Source organism: Alosa alosa, chromosome 6 (genome assembly GCF_017589495.1).
Source record: "Alosa alosa isolate M-15738 ecotype Scorff River chromosome 6, AALO_Geno_1.1, whole genome shotgun sequence".
NCBI lineage: Eukaryota > Metazoa > Chordata > Actinopteri > Clupeiformes > Clupeidae > Alosa > Alosa alosa.
In genome coordinates, this window is record NC_063194.1 from 36,078,224 (window position 1) to 36,100,836 (window position 22,613).

At 43.8% G+C, this 22,613-nt stretch overlaps 1 protein-coding gene across 1 annotated transcript in view; it reads left to right on the forward strand.

Moving 5' to 3' along the window:
- The window catches only part of LOC125295961 (breast cancer type 1 susceptibility protein homolog), a 50,134-nt gene that overhangs the window by 11,940 nt on the left and 15,581 nt on the right, over positions 1–22,613 (forward strand). The window contains exons 7-14 of the mRNA XM_048245545.1: positions 1,552–1,661; positions 3,577–5,181; positions 5,238–7,253; positions 11,414–11,490; positions 12,530–12,756; positions 14,641–14,741; positions 15,977–16,101; positions 22,084–22,171. Of these exons, the coding sequence (XP_048101502.1) occupies positions 1,552–1,661; positions 3,577–5,181; positions 5,238–7,253; positions 11,414–11,490; positions 12,530–12,756; positions 14,641–14,741; positions 15,977–16,101; positions 22,084–22,171 (4,349 nt within the window). The remainder of the gene's footprint in view (positions 1–1,551; positions 1,662–3,576; positions 5,182–5,237; positions 7,254–11,413; positions 11,491–12,529; positions 12,757–14,640; positions 14,742–15,976; positions 16,102–22,083; positions 22,172–22,613) is intronic.

Consider the following 22,613-nt stretch of genomic DNA (forward strand, 5'->3'; position numbering starts at 1 on the left):
TTGCCGGTTCGAGCCCCGACCAGTGGGCCGCGGCTGACGTGCCCTTGAGCAAGGCACCTAACCCCTCACTGCTCCCCGAGCGCCGCCGTTGAAGCAGGCAGCTCACTGCGCCGGGATTAGTGTGTGCTTCACCTCACTGTGTGTTCATTGTGTGCTGTTTGTGTTTCACTAATTCACCGATTGGGTTAAATGCAGAGACCAAATTTCCCTCACGGGATCAAAAAAGTATATATACTTATCTTTTTGCTTTTCAGCTAGTGTTGCTAGGTTCACACTGCTGTGGTTCAGTGGTTCACCAAAGCTTCATTTGCCCATCACTAGTATCATAGAGCAGAGAGCAGAGTCAGTAGCCCCCAAAAAGGAACATTTAAGACCCATTTCACATCAGACTACACAAAAGTGTACCCTTGTCTCATAAGAGTAAAACATAATGATAGTCTTGCACACTGCACTGTTTGTAGCATTGCCCATGGCTGCAAAAGACTTGTTGAGGTGAGTTTAACAAGTGTCATTTAATTTGCTATTATTCAGGCCTATACTAGATGGCTAGTTGCCAAGGCTACATGAAAAGCCTTTTCTTTGCAAACACCGCGCTCTCCCGTTTGTTCTCTTGTTGAAAATGAAAAGCCCAAAATACCAAAATCTACATATTTTATCATCACAATTTCTATCAATAGGCCTTCCTTATTTGGTGTACTGACTAGACATTATTGCACAAACATCTGAATTTCAGTATCTAATTAGGCTAAAGGGCTACCTCCCTAAAATTACTTTTTTCAGGTTGGGATGTCTGCTATACATTGTTGACATTACTGTTAAAATGCATTTCCAATAAAGTTTTATGTTGAGGCGGTGGGGGTGTTGTCGGCAGCTGCTGAAAGAAACTAATAAAGTAACTTGTAATCTAACTCGGTTACTTTACTGATTACTTGATTTTAAAAGTAACTAAGTTACTTTTTAAAGGAGTAATCAGATTACTTTTCCAAGGTAACTGTGGCAACACTGGCTAGATCACAGTGATGTCTGCTGTTGATTTTTTTCAGAATTTCTTTGATTTGAATATTTTTTGGTAATGCGTCGTGTAGGTCTTAAATTTCAATCTTTATGGTCTTAAAATGTCTTAAAAAGGTCTTAAATTTGACTTACTGAAACCTGCAAGAACCCTGATTATAAGTTGCCTATGTGTATTATAGTTGCTTATGGGTATTATAGTTGCCTATGTGTATTATAGTTGCTTATGTGTATTATAGTTGCCTATGTGTATTATAGTTGCTTATGGGTATTATAGTTGCCTATGTGTATTATAGTTGCTTATGGGTATTATAGTTGCCTATGTGTATTATAGTTGGGTATTATAGTTGCCTATGTGTATTATAGTTGCCTATGTGTATTATAGTTGCCTATGTGTATTATAGTTGGGTATTATAGTTGCCTATGGGTATTATAGTCTCCAGTTTTATGTGAGTGGAAATGTGTATCTATCTTGTCTCCAGTTTGTGCTTCCTGATGTGTGTGTGTGTGTGTGTGTGTGTGTGTGTGCCCTTTCTGCAGCCCTGAGGTCTGGCAGAACACGGACGAGTGTGTGGACATTGAGACCCCAGAGCATGATGGGATACATGGAGCTGACGGAAGCGCACCCTCAATGACGTCATCTCGAGCAGGTGACCACACACATTATGATAACACACACAGGAGCCCTAATAAATTCCTCAATAAATGACTTTATTGAAAAGCCATTTTACATTCAACTTTAAACTAGATATATAATCGCCGCTGCAACGTATTTATTGGCAATTTTACGTGGCTTAAGGCTGCACAACGCAACATGTTGCTTATAGCCTATGCACCATGTAGCCTATAGGCTGCACAACACAACATGTTGCTTACAGTGTTGGGAAGGTTACTTTTAAAACGTATTCCGTTACAGAATACAGAATACATGCCCAAAAATGTCATTTGTAACGTATTCCGTTACGTTACTCAATCTGAGTAACGTATTCTGAATACTTGGATTACTTTCGCATTGAATTGCATTTTATGTGTGGCTGAAGTGTTAGGCCCACATTAGATAATGCTAAGCTAAGCTACCTGATACAACTATAAAATAGCAAGGTGACCACTAAAACTACAGCAGGCGACTATAGCCTAATTAAAACAAACAAAAAAATAGGCTAGCCAGAAATTATAATTAAGGTGTTCCTGTGAGATTTTTCGATGGCATCAACCCAGTACAAGTGAGGGCGCATATGACCGGTGGAACGCAAATGACCTGCAAATGTAAACACTATAGCCTACTGCTTTATCAGACAATCAAACACTGCATGTTAGAATATGCTACTCGCAAGAATAATTCTTCAGAGGCTACACCATAATTCATTTTAAAACGTACATGTAGATCTAATTAGAAAAAAATAAGCCATAAAGCTATTTTAAGTTAGAATAAAAAACTTAGAATGCAGTGCCTATTTTAGAGATGGGTTTTATTGTAGTCTAGGTCTAAATCAACACGTGAACTAGGCTTTGTTTATTGATTAGCAAACTGTGTAAACGATTGGCCGAAGTAGCCTGAGCTATTAATACTTGGGAAAATATCCTTTGAGCAGACTTCAGGAACCACGATCAGTGAGGAACAGGAGTTACCTCCACACTTACTTTACTTTACTCTTAATTTGCTGTGCAAACAGTCGTTTCAGGGTCTCCGATGACGCGTCCATAATGCGCGCTGGCTGCGTTTTGATGGATGCAATGTGAGGCTAGTGGAAGACGGGTGGGCTTGGATTTAAACATGGAAACAATTTCCTCATAGATTGCTTTCAGGAGCTTCTGGGAAATGGAGTTGCCTTAATTTATTTAGAGTGAATAAACTTATGAAACAGAGAAGTATCGTCATGTAATCCATTGATTTCAAGAATGTAACTGCATTCTAAATACCAACTATTTAATTTGTAACTGTATCGGAATACAGTTTCTCATAATTTGTATTCTGAATACGTAACGCCGGTACATGTATTCCGTTACTCCCCAACACTGATTGCTTATAGCCTATGCACCATGTAGCCTATTGGCTGGAAAAAGAAATAGGCAGGACACACACACACACACATACACAGAAATAAACAGGACACCTTCAAGATAAATGAATAACAATAATGAAAACATGCCCTTTTACATTCAACTTTTTAAACTGTATTTGATAGTCGCAGCTGTTTATTTATTGGCACTTTTACATGGCTTAAGGCTGAGCAAAAAAACATGACCATTAAACAACAACTTCCTAAAGTTATAGGTTGGTAGAAAATGAACATTTCTACACATAGATACCGATGTGCCAATTTAGCAATCCTCGAGAATCTTGTTGTATTGATTTTCCACCAATCTGCGAGATTTGTATCCAAGGGAGTTGTATCCTAACTCTCCACTTCTGCACGCAACATTTGTGCTGTGCTAAAAATGTGCGAAACCTTCGCGATTATTCATTTTGTTTCGAATTCAGTCAACAAATTTTTTAACGACAAATAATCGATTGTCGATTATTCATTAACAACCCTAATTGATTTATTGATTTCTTTAATACAGCTAAGGATGCCTTTGCCCAGCTGATGGATCTTGGAGACTCCTGCTCGGCTACGTCAGACAGCGGCCTCGGACACCTGCCGCAAGCCTCCAGGTTGGGAGCTCTGTGCTCACCTGTACAGCAAGGTGTGGACTTGCCCTCACCTGCAAAAAGAGAAGACAACCTGCCTGTTGAGGGAGATAGCCTGCCCCTGCTGGTCGAGGGAGGACATGACGTGTCTGCCGCATCCGGGGCTCCTCAGCAGACGGGGGTGGCGGAGGGGGCGGAGCCTGACAGGGTCGTGGTCCACGCGAAGAGACAGACCCGGTCTTCGCGGGTGCTGGTTGCCAAGCAACAGTCTGGTGATTCTGATGAAGAGGTGGTTCTGCGCAGGTCCAGCCGCAGTGGTAAGAGGCGGGGCCTGGAAGTGGACCGGATCATGGACGACGAACCGAAGAACCAGAAACAGAACCTGGAGATCCGGAGCAGCCTGGGGCGGAGACGCAGCCTAGAAGTGGACCGGATCGTGGACGGCAGGCAGAGGAGTCTGGAGAAAGTCTCAGAATGGCTGCTGAGGATTCCGCCAGAGGGACCAAGTGACAAGGAGGAGGAGCAGCAAAGCACAGACCTGAGACAGGACAACCAATCAGAGGAAGAGCACTCGCTCCGAGGGAGCAATTCCTCCTGGTCCATAGACAGCCCAACAACAGTAACAAACAGGCCGACCAATCAGAGGGAGGAAGGCAGGAGGGGTTTAGAGGAGCGGGTGTTTGGGGCCGTGTACAGCAGGGGGCGCCGGACTGGAGGAGGGCAGGGGAAAGGGAGGGCCACACCTGGGAGGGCCTCCACTGGACTGGACCAGATTCACCCAGACATCGGGCCCACAGCGATGCCCGCCGCTTCAACACCCGGAGCCACACTGGAAGATCTGAAAGCGCAGGCCCAGCGGGGAAAGCCAGGGAGGAAGAGGAGGTCTGGCTCCCTGACGCCTGCAGACTTCATCAAGAGGCCCTGTGCGGTGGAGGGGCAGGAGCCCAACATAGCTGCCGTGGAGTCTGCTGCCCAGGACCCCGAGGAGCCGAGGCTGGAGGGATCTGCCCATAAGCCAGACGTGTCGGGCCTCAACACACATGGAAGCGTCCCTTGTGAAGCAGATCCAGAGCCAACACTTGGATTGCCCCCAGAGAAGTGCCCCACTGGATTGCCCCCAGAGAAGAGCCCCACTGGATTGCCCCCAGAGAAGTGGCCCGCCGAGACCAAGGGGAAGAGCGACGAGCGCTCTTTGGACAGGTCAGCGTTTGAGGAGAACGTGAGGACGAGGGGACGACGGAGAGCCAGAGAGAAGATGGAGGACGCCTGGACCGACCTGGACAAGACCCTGAGCTCCGATGCGCCGGAGAGAGAGCCTAGGCCGTGGGACGCCAGGGGCAAGAGGCCGCAGAAGAAGCCTGATGAGCGGAAGCAGCCAAAGGCAGCCAGGACCCTGGAGCTGGTTAGTGCAGGGGGGAAGCACTGCCCCCTGGAGGCGCAGGTGAGTCGGGCGCAGGTGAGACGAGCACCAGCATGCGATGCCGACGCCCAGATCGAGAGCTACCCCAGCAGCGGGGGACTGAGCCCCGCCGCCGCCGGCTGGCAGGAACTGCCGACATAACTAATGAAGCAGGAAGTGGACATAACCAATGAGAGGTGCAGTGGACTAATGAGGTGCAGGGCATCCCGAGAAGGACAAGGTCCATGACTGCTAAAGCACCGACAACAGGCCACACCAATCTAGACCACACCAATCCAGGCCACACCAATCCAGAGCTGTCTGATCCAGGCCAACCTGAAGAAGATCCCAGCGCTGTGAATGCTAACACACGCGTGAACACACCAGGTCACAGCCCTGCAGATGGCGCTGAAGAGCAGGACGCATCACTGAGAACCGGAGCTGTATTGGCCACAGTACCGATAGAATGCCACATTAACCCAGAGCGCTCTGTGGAGGAGCGGGAACAGGGGGACGGAACCGGAGTCTCCCGCTCCCCACGGAACCAACCTGGCCCGCCTCCGAAGCGGAACGGGTGTGTGTGTGAGCGGGAGATGGACAGCATTGAGGAGATGGAGGTGGTGGAGGCATCAGCTTTGAGCGATTCCAGGGAGGAGTCGTCCGCAGCGGTCGTCCCACACACACAGACCCCAATCCCCTCCCCCAGACCACTCCCTGCGGTGAATCCGGTGAATTCTGGGAGTATGCTGGATGCGGTGAATTCTGGGAGTATGCTGGACGCTGTGGTTCCACATTCGAAAAGCCCCGCAGAGGCGCTCGTTCCGTTCTCCCTCCCGGGTGTTTCTCCGCAGCATTCTCCTGCCCCTCTGCAGCGTTCCCCTCTCCAGCATTCTAGTGCCCCTCTCCAGCATTCCCCTGCCCTCCTGCGGCGTTCTCCAGCCTCTGCGGCCAGTGTTCCAGCAGTGGCATTCCAGCAGGAACCTCCGGCCGCTCTGGAGAACCGCTCGAGGGGACCAGCGAGTCCCAAGGTGGTGGAGGAGGAGGAGGAGGGGAACAACGACAGCGAGCTGGACACCGAGCTGCTGCTGAAGAGCTTCCGAGGCAGCAAGAGGAAGTCCTTCCACCTGGGCTCGCCTCGGCGCCAGAACGAGAGCCCTGCGGGAGCCACGGCAACAGAGACGCGGCCAGACACGCAGCCTGGCACTGGTCCGCTGGGGACAGGAGTGAACGCTGGTGTGTTTGGGGCTGGTTCAGATGTGGTTCAGAACTATGACGCCGCTGCAGTTCTCTCCTGTGGCAGTGAATTGATCCCTCCGTCGGACCCAGGGCAGGGGCGACACAGTGCTGAAGTGCCCCTGGCGGGGTGTCCGGGGTCTGGGAGTCTGGCACCTGCCCCTCAGGAGGCCTGTGGGGGGGGCAATAAAGAGGACTCAGGGGAGAGGAGCCCGTGCTGGAGGAAGTGCAACTTCCCGAGTCCCTCTGGGGCGCATCGTGGCGTTCTCAGCGCCGAGCGTGCCGTCCCCAAACCTGCCCCGAGTCTGCTGGAACCCCAACACACAAGTGAACAGGGCCAATCGTTTGAGTCTTCCATGACCCCAGATGGCCTGGTGCCGCTGAATACAGACTGTTCCGTTCCCCTGGACGCAGAAGGTTCCGTTCCCCTGGACGCAGAAGGTTCTGTTGCCCTGGACGCAGAGAGTCCTGACTGTGTCCTGCTGAGTACAGAGGCGGAAGGCTCAGCCGTGGAGGGGGGCACAGACGCCTCTCAGCCCCTCAGTGCTGTGAGGAAGAGGAGAGGGAGGAAGGCTCAGCGTCTGGAGTCGTCGGAGTCGGAGCTCAGCAGCGAGGATGACGAGCTGCCCTCCCTCCAGCAGATCTTCAGACCGAAGGCTTTGCCACAGCCAATCAGCAATCTGGGGCGGCGCTCTGTGAACCCCCCAGCCCTGCCCCTGGACCCGGACGGCCCTGAGGAAGAGGCGTCCGACTGCGAGGTCATTCCCTGCAGCCTGGAGACTCCACCCCCCAGCAGACACTGCCCCCCACAGGCAGAGAGGGGCACTGCAGCTGCTGGAGAGGTGCGGGAGGAGCGAGCAGGGCCTGATGAAGACCATGGGGCGGGGCCTGACGATGGGGCGGGGCCTGATGAAGACCAGGGGGCGGGGCCTGATGAAGATCACGGCTCCCAGGACCTGTTTGGAACTCCAGAGGAGGGTGAGTTTAATATGCAAATTATTTAGCTTAATTTACCTTCATTTAACAGCTTCCAGAGTCATTTGAATGGTTATATGACTTTTTTTCGGTTGGCTCTCTCGCTCTCTCTCTTTCTCTCTCTCTCTCTCTCTCTCTATATATATATATATATATATATATATATATATATATATATATATATATATATATATATATCTCTCTCTCTCTCTCTCTCTCTCTCTCTCTCTCTCTCTCTCTCTCTCTCTCTCTCTCTCTCTCTCTCCCTCTATCTATCTCTATCCCTCTCTCCCCTCTCTCTCTATCTATCAAATTCAAATTCAAATGTGCTTTATTGGCATGACTCAGAAAATAGTGTTGCCAAAGCAGTAACATGACAATACAAACAGATACAATATTTGTTTTCAGAGGGGTCAAAGAAAGGAAACTTATAATACTAAACTAAAAGAAAGTAAAACTTGTTTAAAAAAAAATAGTACATAAATCCATGTTTAAAGAAAACTTAAACATGTATTCTTAAATCTAAATCTAAAGGAAACTTATTTAAAAAAAAAAAAAAACTGTATCTAAAGTAATTTACGATTTGTAACAGAAAGGAAACTTAACATAAATTTGTACTTATTTTTAGAGTTATGTAAGATTAATATAAAAGGAAACTTATAGCAACATAGAATAAATAAAGAAATTGATCTTAAGTAAGCTTAACTTAAACTTAAACAATTGTCTATATAAAACTATTTAACAAAAACGATATACTGTATGCACTTTTTCTATGTGAAGTTTTCTCTTAAAATGTGGCAGGACTGTAAATATTGGTATGCTAAGTGGGCACATTTATCTATTTCTCCCAGGAGGAATTGTAGTTTTTGTTCATTGGTGGCAATCATAAAGCCGGACAAGTGATTTCAATTTGTGGGTAGAATATAGCTCTTAAGTGTTGATAATTGGGACATTCTGTGAGGGAAGTGGCGTTCGGTCCTCTACTACTCCAGTATTACAGAATTTACATATTCGATCTTCATGAAGCTAACCAGGTTTGGCGGTGTCTACCCTTTTCTATTGCAAGGAATGATCACTCAGTCGATACTTTGACAGGAGTTTTCTATGACGATGGTTTTAATTTCATTTAAATATGGTGCCAATTTGTAATCAATTCAATAGTTCTGTAGCAGTGTAGCTTATTTACTTGTTCGATTTTGCATTTCCATGTGTTAATGTAGTTTTGTTTTGTTGTGTTCTCTACTTCTTTTGCTATTAAAGCAATACTTGAGCTGCAGTTTTTCAGGTCGTGTTTTTGTATCATGAAGTTTAAGGGGTCACTCTCTGGGTGTTCACTCCTCAGCTGGGCAGCAGTGTGGTGATATTGCTCTGAATTGCTAGTCTGAAGATGATGCCAGAATTTGGTTGCTCATTTTTGTATGTCTACAAGGAGGGGAAATCTTCCAAGCTCAGCTCTGCAGCCTAGATTAGGTGCACATCTGTTTAAACCTAGAATATTTTTACAGAATTCCAAATGTAATAATTCGGTTTGGCTTTTGTCCCATGTTTTGAAATTGTCTTCATATTTTATACCCCAAATTTCGCTCCCATATAGTAATATTGGCTTTACTAAGGAATCAAAGATCTTTTTCCATAATTTGATGGAAGGATTATATTGAAATAGAGATTTTCTTAACATGTATGTTTTGCGTGCTTTTTCGGATAGGTCTTTGATTGCGTTATCAAATTGCCCTGATGAAGAAATGGTCAGTCCTAAGTAGTTCTATTTTCTTACTTGTTCTAGTTGTTTTCCGCCAATGGTAAAATTATATTTATTTATGTTCGAAGGTTTTCTTTGGAAAGTCATTATTTTTGTTTTTTCCATATTGATTGGAAGGGCCCAAGTTATGCTGTATTCGTTCAAAAGAGAAAGGCTCTCTTGTAGTCCCTGTGAAGATCAGGAGAAGATCATCTGCGTAAAGCAGGCATTTGATTTTTTTCCCCAAAAGATTGAGACCAGGCGAGGATGAATTTTGAATTTTATTAGCTAATTCATTGATATAAATGTTAAATAATGTACGACTCAGGCAACAGCCCTGCCTCACTCCTTTTGTTTGAGGAAAGTAATCAGTTTGTTTGTTATTTATTTTTACACAACATTTGATGTTTTCATACATGTCTTTAATGATGTTATATGTTTTACTACCAATTTCACAATCAAGTAGTTTCAGCAAGAGACCTTCATGCCAAACGGAGTCGAAGGCTTTGCTGAAATCCACAAAGCATCCATACATTTTTCCGTTTTTGACCTTTGTAACGTTTTCTTGTATCAGTGTCTGTAAAGTATAAATATGATCTGTTGTTCTATTTTTTTGTATGAAACCAATTTGAGAGGGGCTTAATATATTGTTTTTTTTTAAATTAAGATTGAAATTCGGTTATTGATTATACTACAGAATAATTTACCTAAATTGCTGCCTTGTGATATGCCTCTATAATTGTTTGGGTTAAATATGTCACCATTTTTGTATATGGGGGTGATCTGACTAATTTTCCATTGGTCAGGAAAGTGGCCTGAGGATAATATTAAATGAAATAGTTTCAGGATTACTTGTTTAATTTTGGGGGTGCTATGTTTCAACATTTCATTATAAATTCCATCAGTGCCGCATGATTTTCTATTTTTCAGTTTTTTTTTTATTTTAATTCAATTCAGATAATGTTATAGCTGAGTCTAATTCATTTAATTTATCTTTTTGTGTTTTTTCAAGTGTTTTTAAATGGGTTGTTAGTTTTTTTTGTGCCAGGTTTAGTAATCTCTTTTCTATAAATTTTCAAAATGGTCAACCCATGTTTTTCCATTTGCTATTGGGAGACAATTTTCTTTTTTGGGGTTGTTAAGGTTTTTCCACAGGTCCCAAAAAGTGTTTTGATCTAACACATCATCAATTTCTACTAACTGGTTATGTATGTGATTGGCTTTTTTGCGTTTTAGAAGTGATTTGTATTTGTGTAGGGTGTTGTGATATTTTATTTGAAGTTCCTGATTTGCTGGTTCTCTGTGTTTTTGGTTTGAATAAGATCTTAATTCTTTTCTTATTAATAGGCAGTCTTTGTCAAACCATTTATTTTTTTTGTTTTTCTTGCTATTAACTATTCCTTGTCTTTTTAAAGATTTTTTGGCTATTGTGGAAAATATTGTTGTTAATGTTTTGGTGGCTACATTGATGTTATCTTTAGACTTTTTAAATTTGGTGAACAGGAAGGAGTAGATCATGTTTTCGACCTCGATGCAATTTGACTGGGATGTGTATTGCTCTAGTCTGTCATCGCTCCATTTGTATTGAACTGGAAGTGGGTGTAGTGTACTCATAGGTTTTTGATGTTCTATACTGGAATTTTTCTTTAAGCTAATTATAATGTGGCAGTGATCTGACAGAGGCAACTGTGGCATTACTGTGAAATAATTTATTTGGTTTTGATCTAAATCTGTAATAGCATAATCCACCACACTGCTGCCCAGGGGTGAGCAATAAGTGAATTTACCCAGAGAGTCCCCCCTTGTTCTGCCATTAACAATAAACAGACCAAGAGATTTGCAAAATTGTAACACCTCCTTGCCATGTCTATTGATGATGTTATCAAAATTGTTCCTGTGACTACTTATATTGATATTTTGTTCTAGTGAAGAAACATGTTTAAATCCAGATATGTCAATGTAATCTAAATCGGTTCCTACTCCTTGCATTAAGGTCGCCCATAATTAGAATCTTCCCAAATGACTGGAGTTCAATGATGTCAGATTTTAACGTTTCAAATATGTTTTCACTGTAATATGGAGATTCAAGAGGAGGAATGTATATGGCACATAAATAGGTGTCCTGTGTTGAGTTTGTGAGTTCTTTTGATAGTTTCAACCATATGTGTGATGATCCTTTTCTTACTACATATATGCATTTATTAATGGCTTCTTTAAACCAAACAACAATTCCCCTTGAGTTCCTGCCGCATTTTATATTGGGATGTTTAATAGAAGGAACATTTATATCTCTGTAGGAAGGTAATGAATAATTTCCCTGTCCATTTTTACTCCACGTAAAATCTATCTCTATCTCTCTCCTCTCCCCCCTCCCCTCTCTCTCTCTCTCTCTCTCTCTCTCTCTCTCTCTCTCTTTCTTCTGTAGATGAGGGTGTCCCTGAGGTGCCTGCAGGTGAGACTGCAGAGTTCTCTCAATACTCTAGTGACATCATCAACACACAGGTAAGCTCATGTGATCATGTATGCACACCTTATAGACAACTAATATGGTTCCTGCAGGTGTGTGTGGGTGTGTCTGTGTGTGTGTGGGTGTGTGGGTGGTGGTGGATATCTAAAGCAGTGGTGCACTGGTGCGTTGTGTCCACTGGGTGGCAGTGTTGTGCTGTGTTGAGAGCAGGAGCAGACAGGACTCCACCTCTCTCTTACTCCCCTTTCTGTTCAGGACAGGACTTCCCCTCCCCCTCCCCTCTCTCCTTCCTCTCCCCTCTGCTCTCCTCTCTTCTCCTCTCCCCTCTCTCCTCCCTCCTCCCCTCTTCTCTCCTCTTCTCCCCTCTTTTCTCTTCTCCTCCCTCTGCTCCTCCTCCCTCTCCTCCCTCTCCTCCTCGCCCTCCCTCTCCTCCTCCTCCTCCCTCCTCCTCTCCTCCCTCTCCTCCCTCTCCCTCTCCTCCCTCCCTCTCCTCCCTCCTCCCCTCTCCTCCCTCCCTCTCCTCCCTCCTCTCCTCCCTCTCCCCTCTCTCCTCCCCTCTCCTCTCCTCCCTCTCCCTCTCCTCCCTCTCCCCTCTTCTCTCCTCTTCTCCCCTCTTTTCTCTCCTCCCTCTCCCCTCTTCTCTCCTCTTCTCCCCTCTTTTCTCTTCTCCTCCTCTCCCCTCCTCTCCTCCCTCTCCCCTCTTCTCTCCTCTTCTCCCCTCTTTTCTCTTCTCCTCTCCCCTCTGCTCTTCTCCTCTCCCTCTCTCCTCCCTCTCCCCTCTCTCCTCCCTCTCCCCTCTCCTCCCCTCTCTCCTCCCTCTCCCCTCTCTCCTCCCTCTCCTCTTCTCTCCTCTTCTCCCCCTCTTCTCTCCTCTCTTCTCTCCTTTCTCTTCTCCTCTCCCCTCTGCTCTCCTCTCTTCTCCTCTCCCCTCCTTAAAACACACACACTCATGTTTGCGACACCCAGAGACACACACACACACAGGGTGCCCTCACAGACACACACACAGGGTGCCCTCACACACACACACACACACACACACACACACACTCACACACACACTCTGTCCCTCAGCAAAAGGCGGAGCTGCACGTGGAGCTGCGGCGCTTGGAGCAGATGATGGCGCTCGTCTCTGAAGCGCTTAAGCAGAAGGAGGCGGAGCCATGTACCAAGGCAGTGCAAGGGGCCAGCGCTGAGGCAGCCAATGGGAACCAAGGGGCGGGGCCAAAATCCAGCTCACTCAGGTCCCCCAAGAAGCAGCTGTCCAGCGAGCCAGACCGACAGCAGGGGATGTGCATGAGGTAAACACCCCCGAAATGCACACACACTAGGGCTGCAAATGTACAGGAATTATACAAGAATCAACATTCACTAACGTTAAAGGTACACTATGCAGATTTGTGTTTTAAAGGTACACTATGCAGGTTTAGGTAGCTCCCTCTGGAGTCGCGATATATATTTATATTTTACTCTGATGCTGTAAATAGCAACATTCTCGTGACTTATCCCCCTGTACACAGTGACAATGCTTTTGCTTAGCTATGCTAAGTGAACGATTCGCCTATTACAAGTTTGTTTCCATCAATAGGGCTTCGTAAAGGTTATGCTAAGGTGAAACTCTTGCATAGTGTACCCTTAATGACCAATAACCGACTATTTATTCAACCTGCACTTCACATTTTGCTAGTTTATCATAGTCTGGTTAGACTGTTCAGTTTCCCCACATGTGTTTTTAAGTTTCAAATGAATACTTTTTCTCCTTGGGATAGGCCCGTTTGAGTCTTGGAAAATACTTTTTTTCCATTTGCATCTGGATTGAGATGATTAGAACTTAGCAGTCGATTTGAATGCAACAGTTTTGAGCAAATTTGTGCAGTGTGCTAATGATTCTAACCGGATTTAATAGCAATTTAGTCAGTCGTCTTGTGTGAGAGAGAGAGAGAGAGAGGCAGAGGCAGGCTGTGTAGAGGTAGGCCTACTTCTATCACCTACTCACATACTAGCTACAATGCAAGATATATTTAGCCTATTTATTTATGGACAACGTAAGGCGGGAGGTGTGTGTTCCTTTTAATTATCGAATGTTCTATCGAACGTATTTTTTATTGATATCGATTAGTCAAAGTCAAAGTCAGCTTTTATTGTCAATTTCTTCACATGTTCCAGACATACAAAGAGATCGAATTACGTTTCTCACTATCCCACGGTGAAGACAAGACATATTTTACCAATTTAAGTCCACAGACAAACATAACATTCAAGTAAACAAAAAAAAAGTAAGTAAATAAGTAAATAAGAGGGCACATATAATAATGAAAAAAATAAGAGCAGCAAAATTTGGTTGAAATTGTGCATAGACAGTCAATAAAATACTAGTGCTAAGTCAGGCCAATAAAAAAGGCTTGGGTAGTTCTGTTTGACCCTAAGTAAGAAAGAAAGTGGCATAGTGGTGCAAGTTATGTAAGAGCAGCAGAAGTGTTGGGTTTTCAGGACAACAACAACAAGTTGTGTGTGCAAGTGTGCAAGTGGAGTAGTGCAGGGCCATTGTGGGGTCCAATGTCCAGGATGTTATGTAGCTGAGGGTGGAGGGGGGAGAGGAGGGAGAGAGTTCAGCATCCTTACAGGTTGGTGTATGAAGCTGTTGGTGAGTCTGGTAAAAGGGAGCGCAGGCTTCTGTACCTCTTCCCAGAGGGCAGTAGATCAAACAAAATTGTGAGCGGGGTGACTTGCATCACTCACAATTTTGGTCGCCTTGCGGGTGAGGCGGTGCGGATTAGATGTTTATTGCGATACATATCACTATCGTTTGATCGCCCAGCCCTAGTCAGGAGACAGGCAGTTTAGTCCCTGTCAGACAGTTCTAGACGGTTCTAGTTAGAAGAAAAACACGTTAGCGTTGCACCTTTACAAGCCTTCCAACAGAGCGGCTTACCACGGCGACTGAAAGCTGCTTGTCCCGTTAAGAATCCCTGTCCTGAGTGAGTGACTGGAGAGACGTAGGCCACGGGTTAGATCCTCTGTGTTTCACTGTTGTGGGGTATCCACCGAGAGACCGTACCTGAATTGTTTGTTTCAGACTGGAGAGTGGTCAGTGATCCTGATTTCATGGTGTGCAATGTGAATTGTTTCAGACTGCACAGACATACCCCCAGACTGACCCCCACTCTCCCCCTTCTGATCCCCAGGCACGAGGGCTCTGCTGAGGCAGCTGAGGCTGGTCTGCCTACCCCCCCTCCAGGCGGCCTGGGACCCACTCAGCCATGCAACACCCAGGGACAAACGCAGGGTACACACAAATACTCTCACTCACTCACTCACTCACATACACACACACACACACACACACACACTCTCTCTCTCTGTCCTGCAACACCCAGAGACGCACACAGGGTACACACACACACACACACACACACACACACACTAAGCGCTTTCAGATTTAACCTCCGGAGTATATGAAGAACAAAATACTAACATAACATTATTTTTTCCAAAAGCATCCTCTCCCCATGTGCATTTACGTAAGGAGCTTGGAACAAAGTTGATTTTTCTTCGTTTTCATTTTCTCTAGGCACATATGCTCAACAAATAGCGAGCTCAGCAGGTCATGAGAAGGCTATCAATGAACAGAAAACCGTGTTGGCTAACAATTTATTAAATACTCCTGTTATTGTCGCCAACAATGTCGCTGTAGGCTACTGCCTTTTCAGCGCCTTCTGCATATGATGATTCAGTCTTTTGAATTGTTTGGCCTTGCCATGCAGTTGTAGGCTACAACGCGCCGCGTTCCTTCATGTGTTCTATCAAAATGTTGTATGCCCTCATGGACAGTAGCTCTGTGATGTCTGCATCTTTCCAGGTCGGAGATTTTCTGGACAGCACTATGCCACTCCATCATAACACTGGCATTTAAGTTAGATCTAACCACATAGACGCACGAAAGAAACGTCACCAACACGCCCTCTCACTAGGTGTGAATTTTAACCGCATGTTCTACGCCGAGATGCATTTGCATTAGGTCTGTCAGCATTCACTCAGTAATTGCGTGATATGTGATTAAGGACCAAGTATAACATGCTCATTTGCAGTAGGGTTGTCAGCATCAATATGTGATTAAGGATCAAGTATAACGTGTTCATTTGTTTAACCGCATTAATCACGTCCTGCCAAAGATTTTTTATTTTACACGATCCTCTTTGGCTGCTGCTATTTTGACCCTTTTGATGCATTCAAAAAGGGGTGTGTGTCGCGCACTCAAAATGAGTTGGTTCAACGCATTTTGTAGTAGATTTCTCTTCTCTACTTTTGTAGTAGATTTCAATGCCAAGACAGTCCACCTTCCGTCAACAATACGAGATTTTATGCGCATTATGGAAAGAAGACAAATGATCTCTCTCTCTCTCTCTATATATATATATATATATATATATATATATATATATATATATATATATATATATATATATATATATATATATATATAATATATATAATCTCTCTATCTATCTCTATCTCTCTCAGGGCAGCGCGATACTCAGAGTTCTGGTGACAGCCAGAGGTCAGAGGTCAAAGGGTTACCAGCAGGCACTCCTCCCAGACTCCGCCCACTCCAGCTAGTCCTGTCAGGACTAAGTGGGCCACAGCAGGTGTGTGTGTGTGTGTGTTTCGGGCTGGGGGGTTATTGCGGGTTATGGATTATGAATTTTGTGCCACCATCACAGCCAATTTCAGCAACTTCAAAGATCACTGGACCAAATGCTTCAGACATGAAAGAAATTTTATGCAGTTTATCAACAAGGCTATCACAATTTTAGAACTGTTACATTCATGACGCTTATGCTAATGTTACAACGGTACCGCAAGTTTTGCTGGCTGCGTCAGGTTGTAACAAAGGTAGGCATATGTCATATCTGCAAACTAGCCACCTTTCGGTGAAAATCACAGTTTTTGAATCAAAATATGTCATTCACGTGAATCGTGTAGACCCGAAGAGTTTTTTTTTTCGGGGGGGGGTAAACTTCCCATATCCATGCGAGATTGATAGGCAAGTGATTGGCCTCTCTTTGTGCTATTTTTGAAGACCTACCTATCAGTTGTTTCTGAGGGCGGGCTTTATCTCTCTCACTGTGTGTGTGTGTTTGTTATGTTTGTGACATGAGAGATGAAAAGATGCAGCAGAAAGGTAGCCTGGCAGGCCATCCTATATCATTGAAATGTATAGTCTGGAATCGAACCATTCACCTCGCTTAATCCAAGGGGCGGGCAGAGAATTGTCTTTCAAACTGCCTAAGCATGCAATAGGCCGGCGCTACGACCATATCCGTATCAGGTCGGCAAAACGGCAAATACATCCTTCTTCAAAAGTAATGACTTAAGTGCATTGTGTTGCTCAACTTTCAAAGAAAAGCACAAGTCCAACTCCTCCAAAGTTGACGCCAACGCCGATTCAAACAACCCATTCTTCGTTCGCCATAGCCACCTTCCTTGTTGTTCACCATCGCGAGGGACTGTCGTTATCCTGTTAAGCCTCTTTAAGACTCTCTAACAAAATTAGGGCTTTGACTTTTTGCCCAAAAATCATATTCGAAATTCGTTTGTTTATTAATATTGAAATTCGAAAATATTCGGCATGAAATTTGGTGGGTATGTAGCCCCACTAGACTTTTACGGAAAATTTAGTTTCGTCCCGGGGCCACTCCCCGTGCTGGGCCCCGAAATAAAAAAAGCAGTTTTTCCTAAATAACTAACTGAACCGTGGCACTGAGGATGAAGAATCTTTATGGTATGTTGGTCTCAAGGGCCCACATCAATCTGGCCCATAATCACTCATTTGTGATTTGCACCCCCCGTAAAAAAAAAATGAAAATGCAATATTATTCTGCTTTAATCGCCCCTATCTTCAGTTAAGATGTTCAGAACTGCAACCAAATTTTATGTGTATGATTGACCTGGCATTCTCTGGGGGTATGCCAAGTTTCGTAGAATTGTATCCATGGGGGGTCTTAAAAAAATTAGATTGTGTACATTTAGTGACTGTACACTCATTGGCCTGTAGATGGTGGTGCACACATATACACATGCACACACACACAGGCACCCACATACCATCGGTATTAGAACGGCCGATACATAATTACAAATTCAGTAGGATTAAAAGATCAAAATAACTATACATCATCATCATCATCATGGCTGCATTTCCAGTATTGGCGATAAGTAGTCGTTTGTCCACTAGATGGCGCATCGTTGCAGTGAGACGTAATTTTGTTGGAAGTTAAAAGTGGGTTGGAAAAACAATGGACGCTTCCTACAAGGACTGTAGTTTACCGCAGAGAACGTCTAATAAGGATAGGACGATGTTCGCATGAAATGTAATTCCCATTTCTTCTTGAAGCTAAATAAATCTGAGGATGTTTATCGGACATGCTTGGTTTCTACTGGTATACGTTAATCTTATAATATCAATAAGGACCTAGGTAATGTTACCGTTAGCGTTGGTTGAGTGATGGAGGCCAATTTGATTGATTGCATTTGTAGAAAACTATAAATGCGGTTATACCAAGCAAATTGATAGCAGCACTGTAATTGTATCTTTCGACTGTCATTTTTTGCACGCGCTACAAAAATCATTCTGTGCAAAGGAAGATTTACCAACGTTACTAACCGGGTCTGATACAGTTTTGCCTATACATGCGTGAGACTGAGACGCCTGTTTATTTTGTTTTAAGTGCGCAGGGTGTGAAGGGGAATCGATGTGCTTTGATTCCAGCTTGGTAGTTGTAGTCTGTGAAATTAAAAGGCATGTGTGTGTGAAGTATCCAAACAATGACACCTTCATTTCATTATGGCTGCTTTAGCAACACACCTTAAGCTACTGTGTAGTGGGTCCCATTTAGAAGTGGCTACTTCATTCAAGGCTTTCCTTGACTCATGGAGCTGGGCGTGAATTTTTATTACAACTTTTGGCCAACGATATGGCAGTTTAAGTCTGCTTGATACTGGGCATGAAGCCATTGGTTTCCAAAGGAGATTTTATTTGTGTCGCCAGCATAGCCTATTGACAATTTATGTTGTAAATAGGCCTACCTTATAAGCCTACCTGTAGCTTAGGGAAGCTAACAGCTTTCTATTAGGATCTAGTTTGTTAGTTCCAGTTTTGTCATAACTCCCTGATGCATTTTTTGCATTTAGAATAGCCAGAGTGTGGATATCTCAATCGGAAAATTAAACAATATCGGGGAACCCAGCCTGATCTGCCCGCTATTTATTTTTTGATTTCTTAAAAGATTGAGCTTGGTCTGGTGAAAGCCAGACTAGCCATGGACCTCAGTTACACAATGCAAGGGAACATGAATCAGCCTATATTTGTAATTTAACAATAACGGACAACAGCTCTTCAACTTTGGCCCGTTAAAATGTGTATGAACAGTCTAGCAACGCATTTCATCAAGGCCCATTTGGACATGTCAGTTATTTGCACCACTGGTTAGATGGAAAACAGCATTTCGTTTCAGACTACTATTACTTAATTTGTGCATTAACAAAAACGTTTCAGACTACTGTTACTTAATTTGTGCATTGACAATAAAGTATTACATGAACTAAAGATGACTAAAATCTTATGTAGAAGAAGAAACATTCACAAAAAATCCATCCATCCAAAAATTACCTTTGTTTTTGATAGCTGTTGAAAACGCATGGAACTGACAGAGATGTTTTTTGTTCATAAATAAATACATAAATAAATAAATAAATAACATTATGCTGATACCTTTTGCTTTTCCCAAATACAATGTAGCCTACAGGTGTAAGTGACCTTTCATCAATCCAGTTGCAATGGATGAACTGTGATGAACTGCCCTACTTGTGATTGTTTAGAGATTTTAAAGGTTTTATAACAATGCTACATCTTCTTTGGCTATTCTACAATCTATTCACCTTTTCAGCACCAGTAGGTTACTTTCTGTACAGCCGCACACACACACTCAGGCATGCCAAACAAGCATACACAAAAGTTTCAAGAGTGGGGGATGGAGTAAAATATGGAGACAAATTGAAGTGTGATTTATTTTTTCGCGGAACGGATGTACAGGACTGAGCGGCGGTCATATTTTGTACCGCTATGCGGTACATCTAGTTTGAAACTTAAACACACGTAGGGAAACTGAACAGTCTAACCAGTAGACTATGATAAACTAGCAAATTAAGCTAACGTTACTTTGTTTACAATATTTCCAGACTTCAACCAGTGCTGCTTTTCATTCAGACTTATCTGCACATTTATTTATTTATTTATTTATTTATTTATTTATTTATTTATTTATTTATTTATTTTTTTAATGATTGTGTTGCCATTTATTTTCCCTGTTTGCTTTGATTGATAACTGAGGTGATTTAAAATCAGAGGAAGGTTAAGTTTAAAATAAAAGTGTCTATTATGTGTGAGCTCACTAAGCGTGAACCAGCCAGTAGGGCTGTCACTTTTGTGAAAAAATCCTGTTCGATTTTTGAGACATAAGTGTTCATTGAATCGATTGTAAAATCGATTTTTCATGTCTAAAGACGTTTCCATTTTTCAACGCCAAATATAGGCCAATCCACGGACAACTAACAGGCATTAGGGCCTAACGTAAAGAGGGCGCTTGTAGGCGACAATGGCGTGAAGTTTAGGTGCACAATGACAAACAGGAGTGCAACATTCTCGAAAAACAATAAACTGAGTGGACTGCCATTACATCAGTGACAAACATTACTGCAGTCTTCAACGTATCTGTGTCTGTGTTTACGATTAGAAATGTCAAACAAATTTCGCCTACATAGAACTCGATTGCACAGTTTGCATAGCCTACCGCTTTGTTCTTTTCCATAGTTTGATATACCAAAAATCCGAAGTAATTCCACATCGAACTCCTCAAGTTATTAGGGCCTATCACTCGTCTCTCTCATGTCGCACAGGTTGTTGTCCTCCATTTTTTGGCAAAACATGAGGAGCACAGCAGCTGATTGAAACAGCTGTTTCCGGTGCGTAAAATTGGTGGGAATTTTCTTTTTAGCTTTCGCAATGCTTACTGCACTTCGGAATTCTTTTATATTCTTATATTCTTGTTTGTGAATTTTATTACATCTATCCTTTTTATTTGTTTAATTTGTTTAAAATTAATAGTGTACATATTTGGTTAAAATCGATTCCCTATTTTAGTTTTCGAAACTTGTGTTGTTTGGTACAATCGATTGTGCAATCGATTTTCGAATTAGCCACGGACATGCTTATATTGGTGTGTGTGTGTGTGTCTGTGTGTGTGTCTGTGTGAGTGATCTGAGACCGACATCCAGAAAGCAGCTCTTACATTAGCCATGGACATGCTTATATTGGTGTGTGTGTGTGTGTGTCTCTCACATTAGCCATGGACATGTGTGGGGGTTGGGTAAGTGCATTGTCAGTGGCCTCTCTCTTGAGACTGCTGCTTTAAACCTGTCGGCCTGCATGAGACTCCTCTGCAGACACACACACACGCACACACGTATATACACACACTCACATACACACTTACTCATAAATAAATGAAAACATCCCACTGTCACATTTCCCCTTCTCTCACACAAAAATAAAAAATAGATTCTTTCTTTTAACCTCTATTTACACACAACATAATGGCTCTTTGATTTAATTATTAAATTATAATTTTTTTAAGAACTGTTTGCTAATCCCACCATTTTAGCGTGATTTGAGGGACAGTATTAAGGAATACAGAAATAACATTTTGTGCCAACACCTTGTAGAAACACAACCAAGTCATCTACTCTACTTTCTTTGGTTATTGTACGCGATTGACGTTAACTGTAGGCTACCACCGCAAGTGCAAAAAGTTTTTCCCATGTTGTGTGCCCTTGCAAAATTGCTATAATCCCATTTACCTCCGTTACTAATCTACCAGTCGATACATTTTACCTGCATCGAATCGTCGATCATCGAGTCGCGGAGAGACTTCTACTCTCCAAGTTTCACTTTTGCTGTCGTTGCAAGCTAATAAGCTACTATATGGAAAATACTTTGAATTTCCCTTTGAGTTGGATCAGCTACAAAAATGAATGGGTTTTCCTTAGCCTCTGCTACACCTTTCCACCAAATTGTGTGATGTTGACAGACGGCTACCGCTAGACCTGTTTGTTCTCAGTGGCCACCACTACAAAATGAAGAGGAAAACTACCTGTAAGCTACGTCTGGACGAGATAATACATGTTGACTAGCGGGGGAGGTTACGTCGGCCATTTAAACGCAACTACATTTTGACTAGCGGGGGAGGTTACGTCGGCCATTTAAACGCAACTACATTTTGACTAGCGGGGGAGGTTACGTCGGCCATTTAAACGCAACTACATTTTGACTAGCGGAGGAGGTTACGTCGGTCATTTAACTGCAACTACATTTTGCGCCTGCCCTTCTGATACCGCAGCGGCATTAATTTTGCTGTGGCGGCTGCCATTCTAAAATCAACTGTGTGTTGTAGTTAGGTATGATTCATTTCTGTGTGTGTGTGTGTGATATCTGCACAGATGACTCATGTGGTGTGTGTGTGTGTGTGTGTGTGTGTGTGTGTGTGTGTGTGTGTGTGTGTGTGTGTGCCCAGGTGGAGGCGAAGAGGTTCGCTAAGAGGATGGGGAGCAGCGTGACCCCCCACGTGACGTCCGACACTACCCACGTCATCATCAGGACAGGTGTGTGTGTGTCAACCGTGTGTTTCTGTGTGTGTGTGTGTGTGTAGGGCTGGCCGATATAGCGATTTGGCTGAAAACTGTATACGATATGTGTTTCATATCAGTCGATATCGATACACTTACACTCTCTCTCTCACTCTCACTCTGTCACACACACACACACACACACTCTCTCACTCTCTCTCTGTCACACACACACACTTACACTCTCTCACTCTCTCTGTCACACACACACACACACACACACACACACTCTCTCACTCTCTCGGTCACACACACACACACACACACACTCTCTCTCTCACACACACACTCTCCCTCTCACTCTCTCTGTCACACACACACACACACACACACACTCTCTCTCTCTCTCTGTCACACACACACTTACACTCTCTCTCACTCTCTCTGTCACACACACACACACACACACACACACACA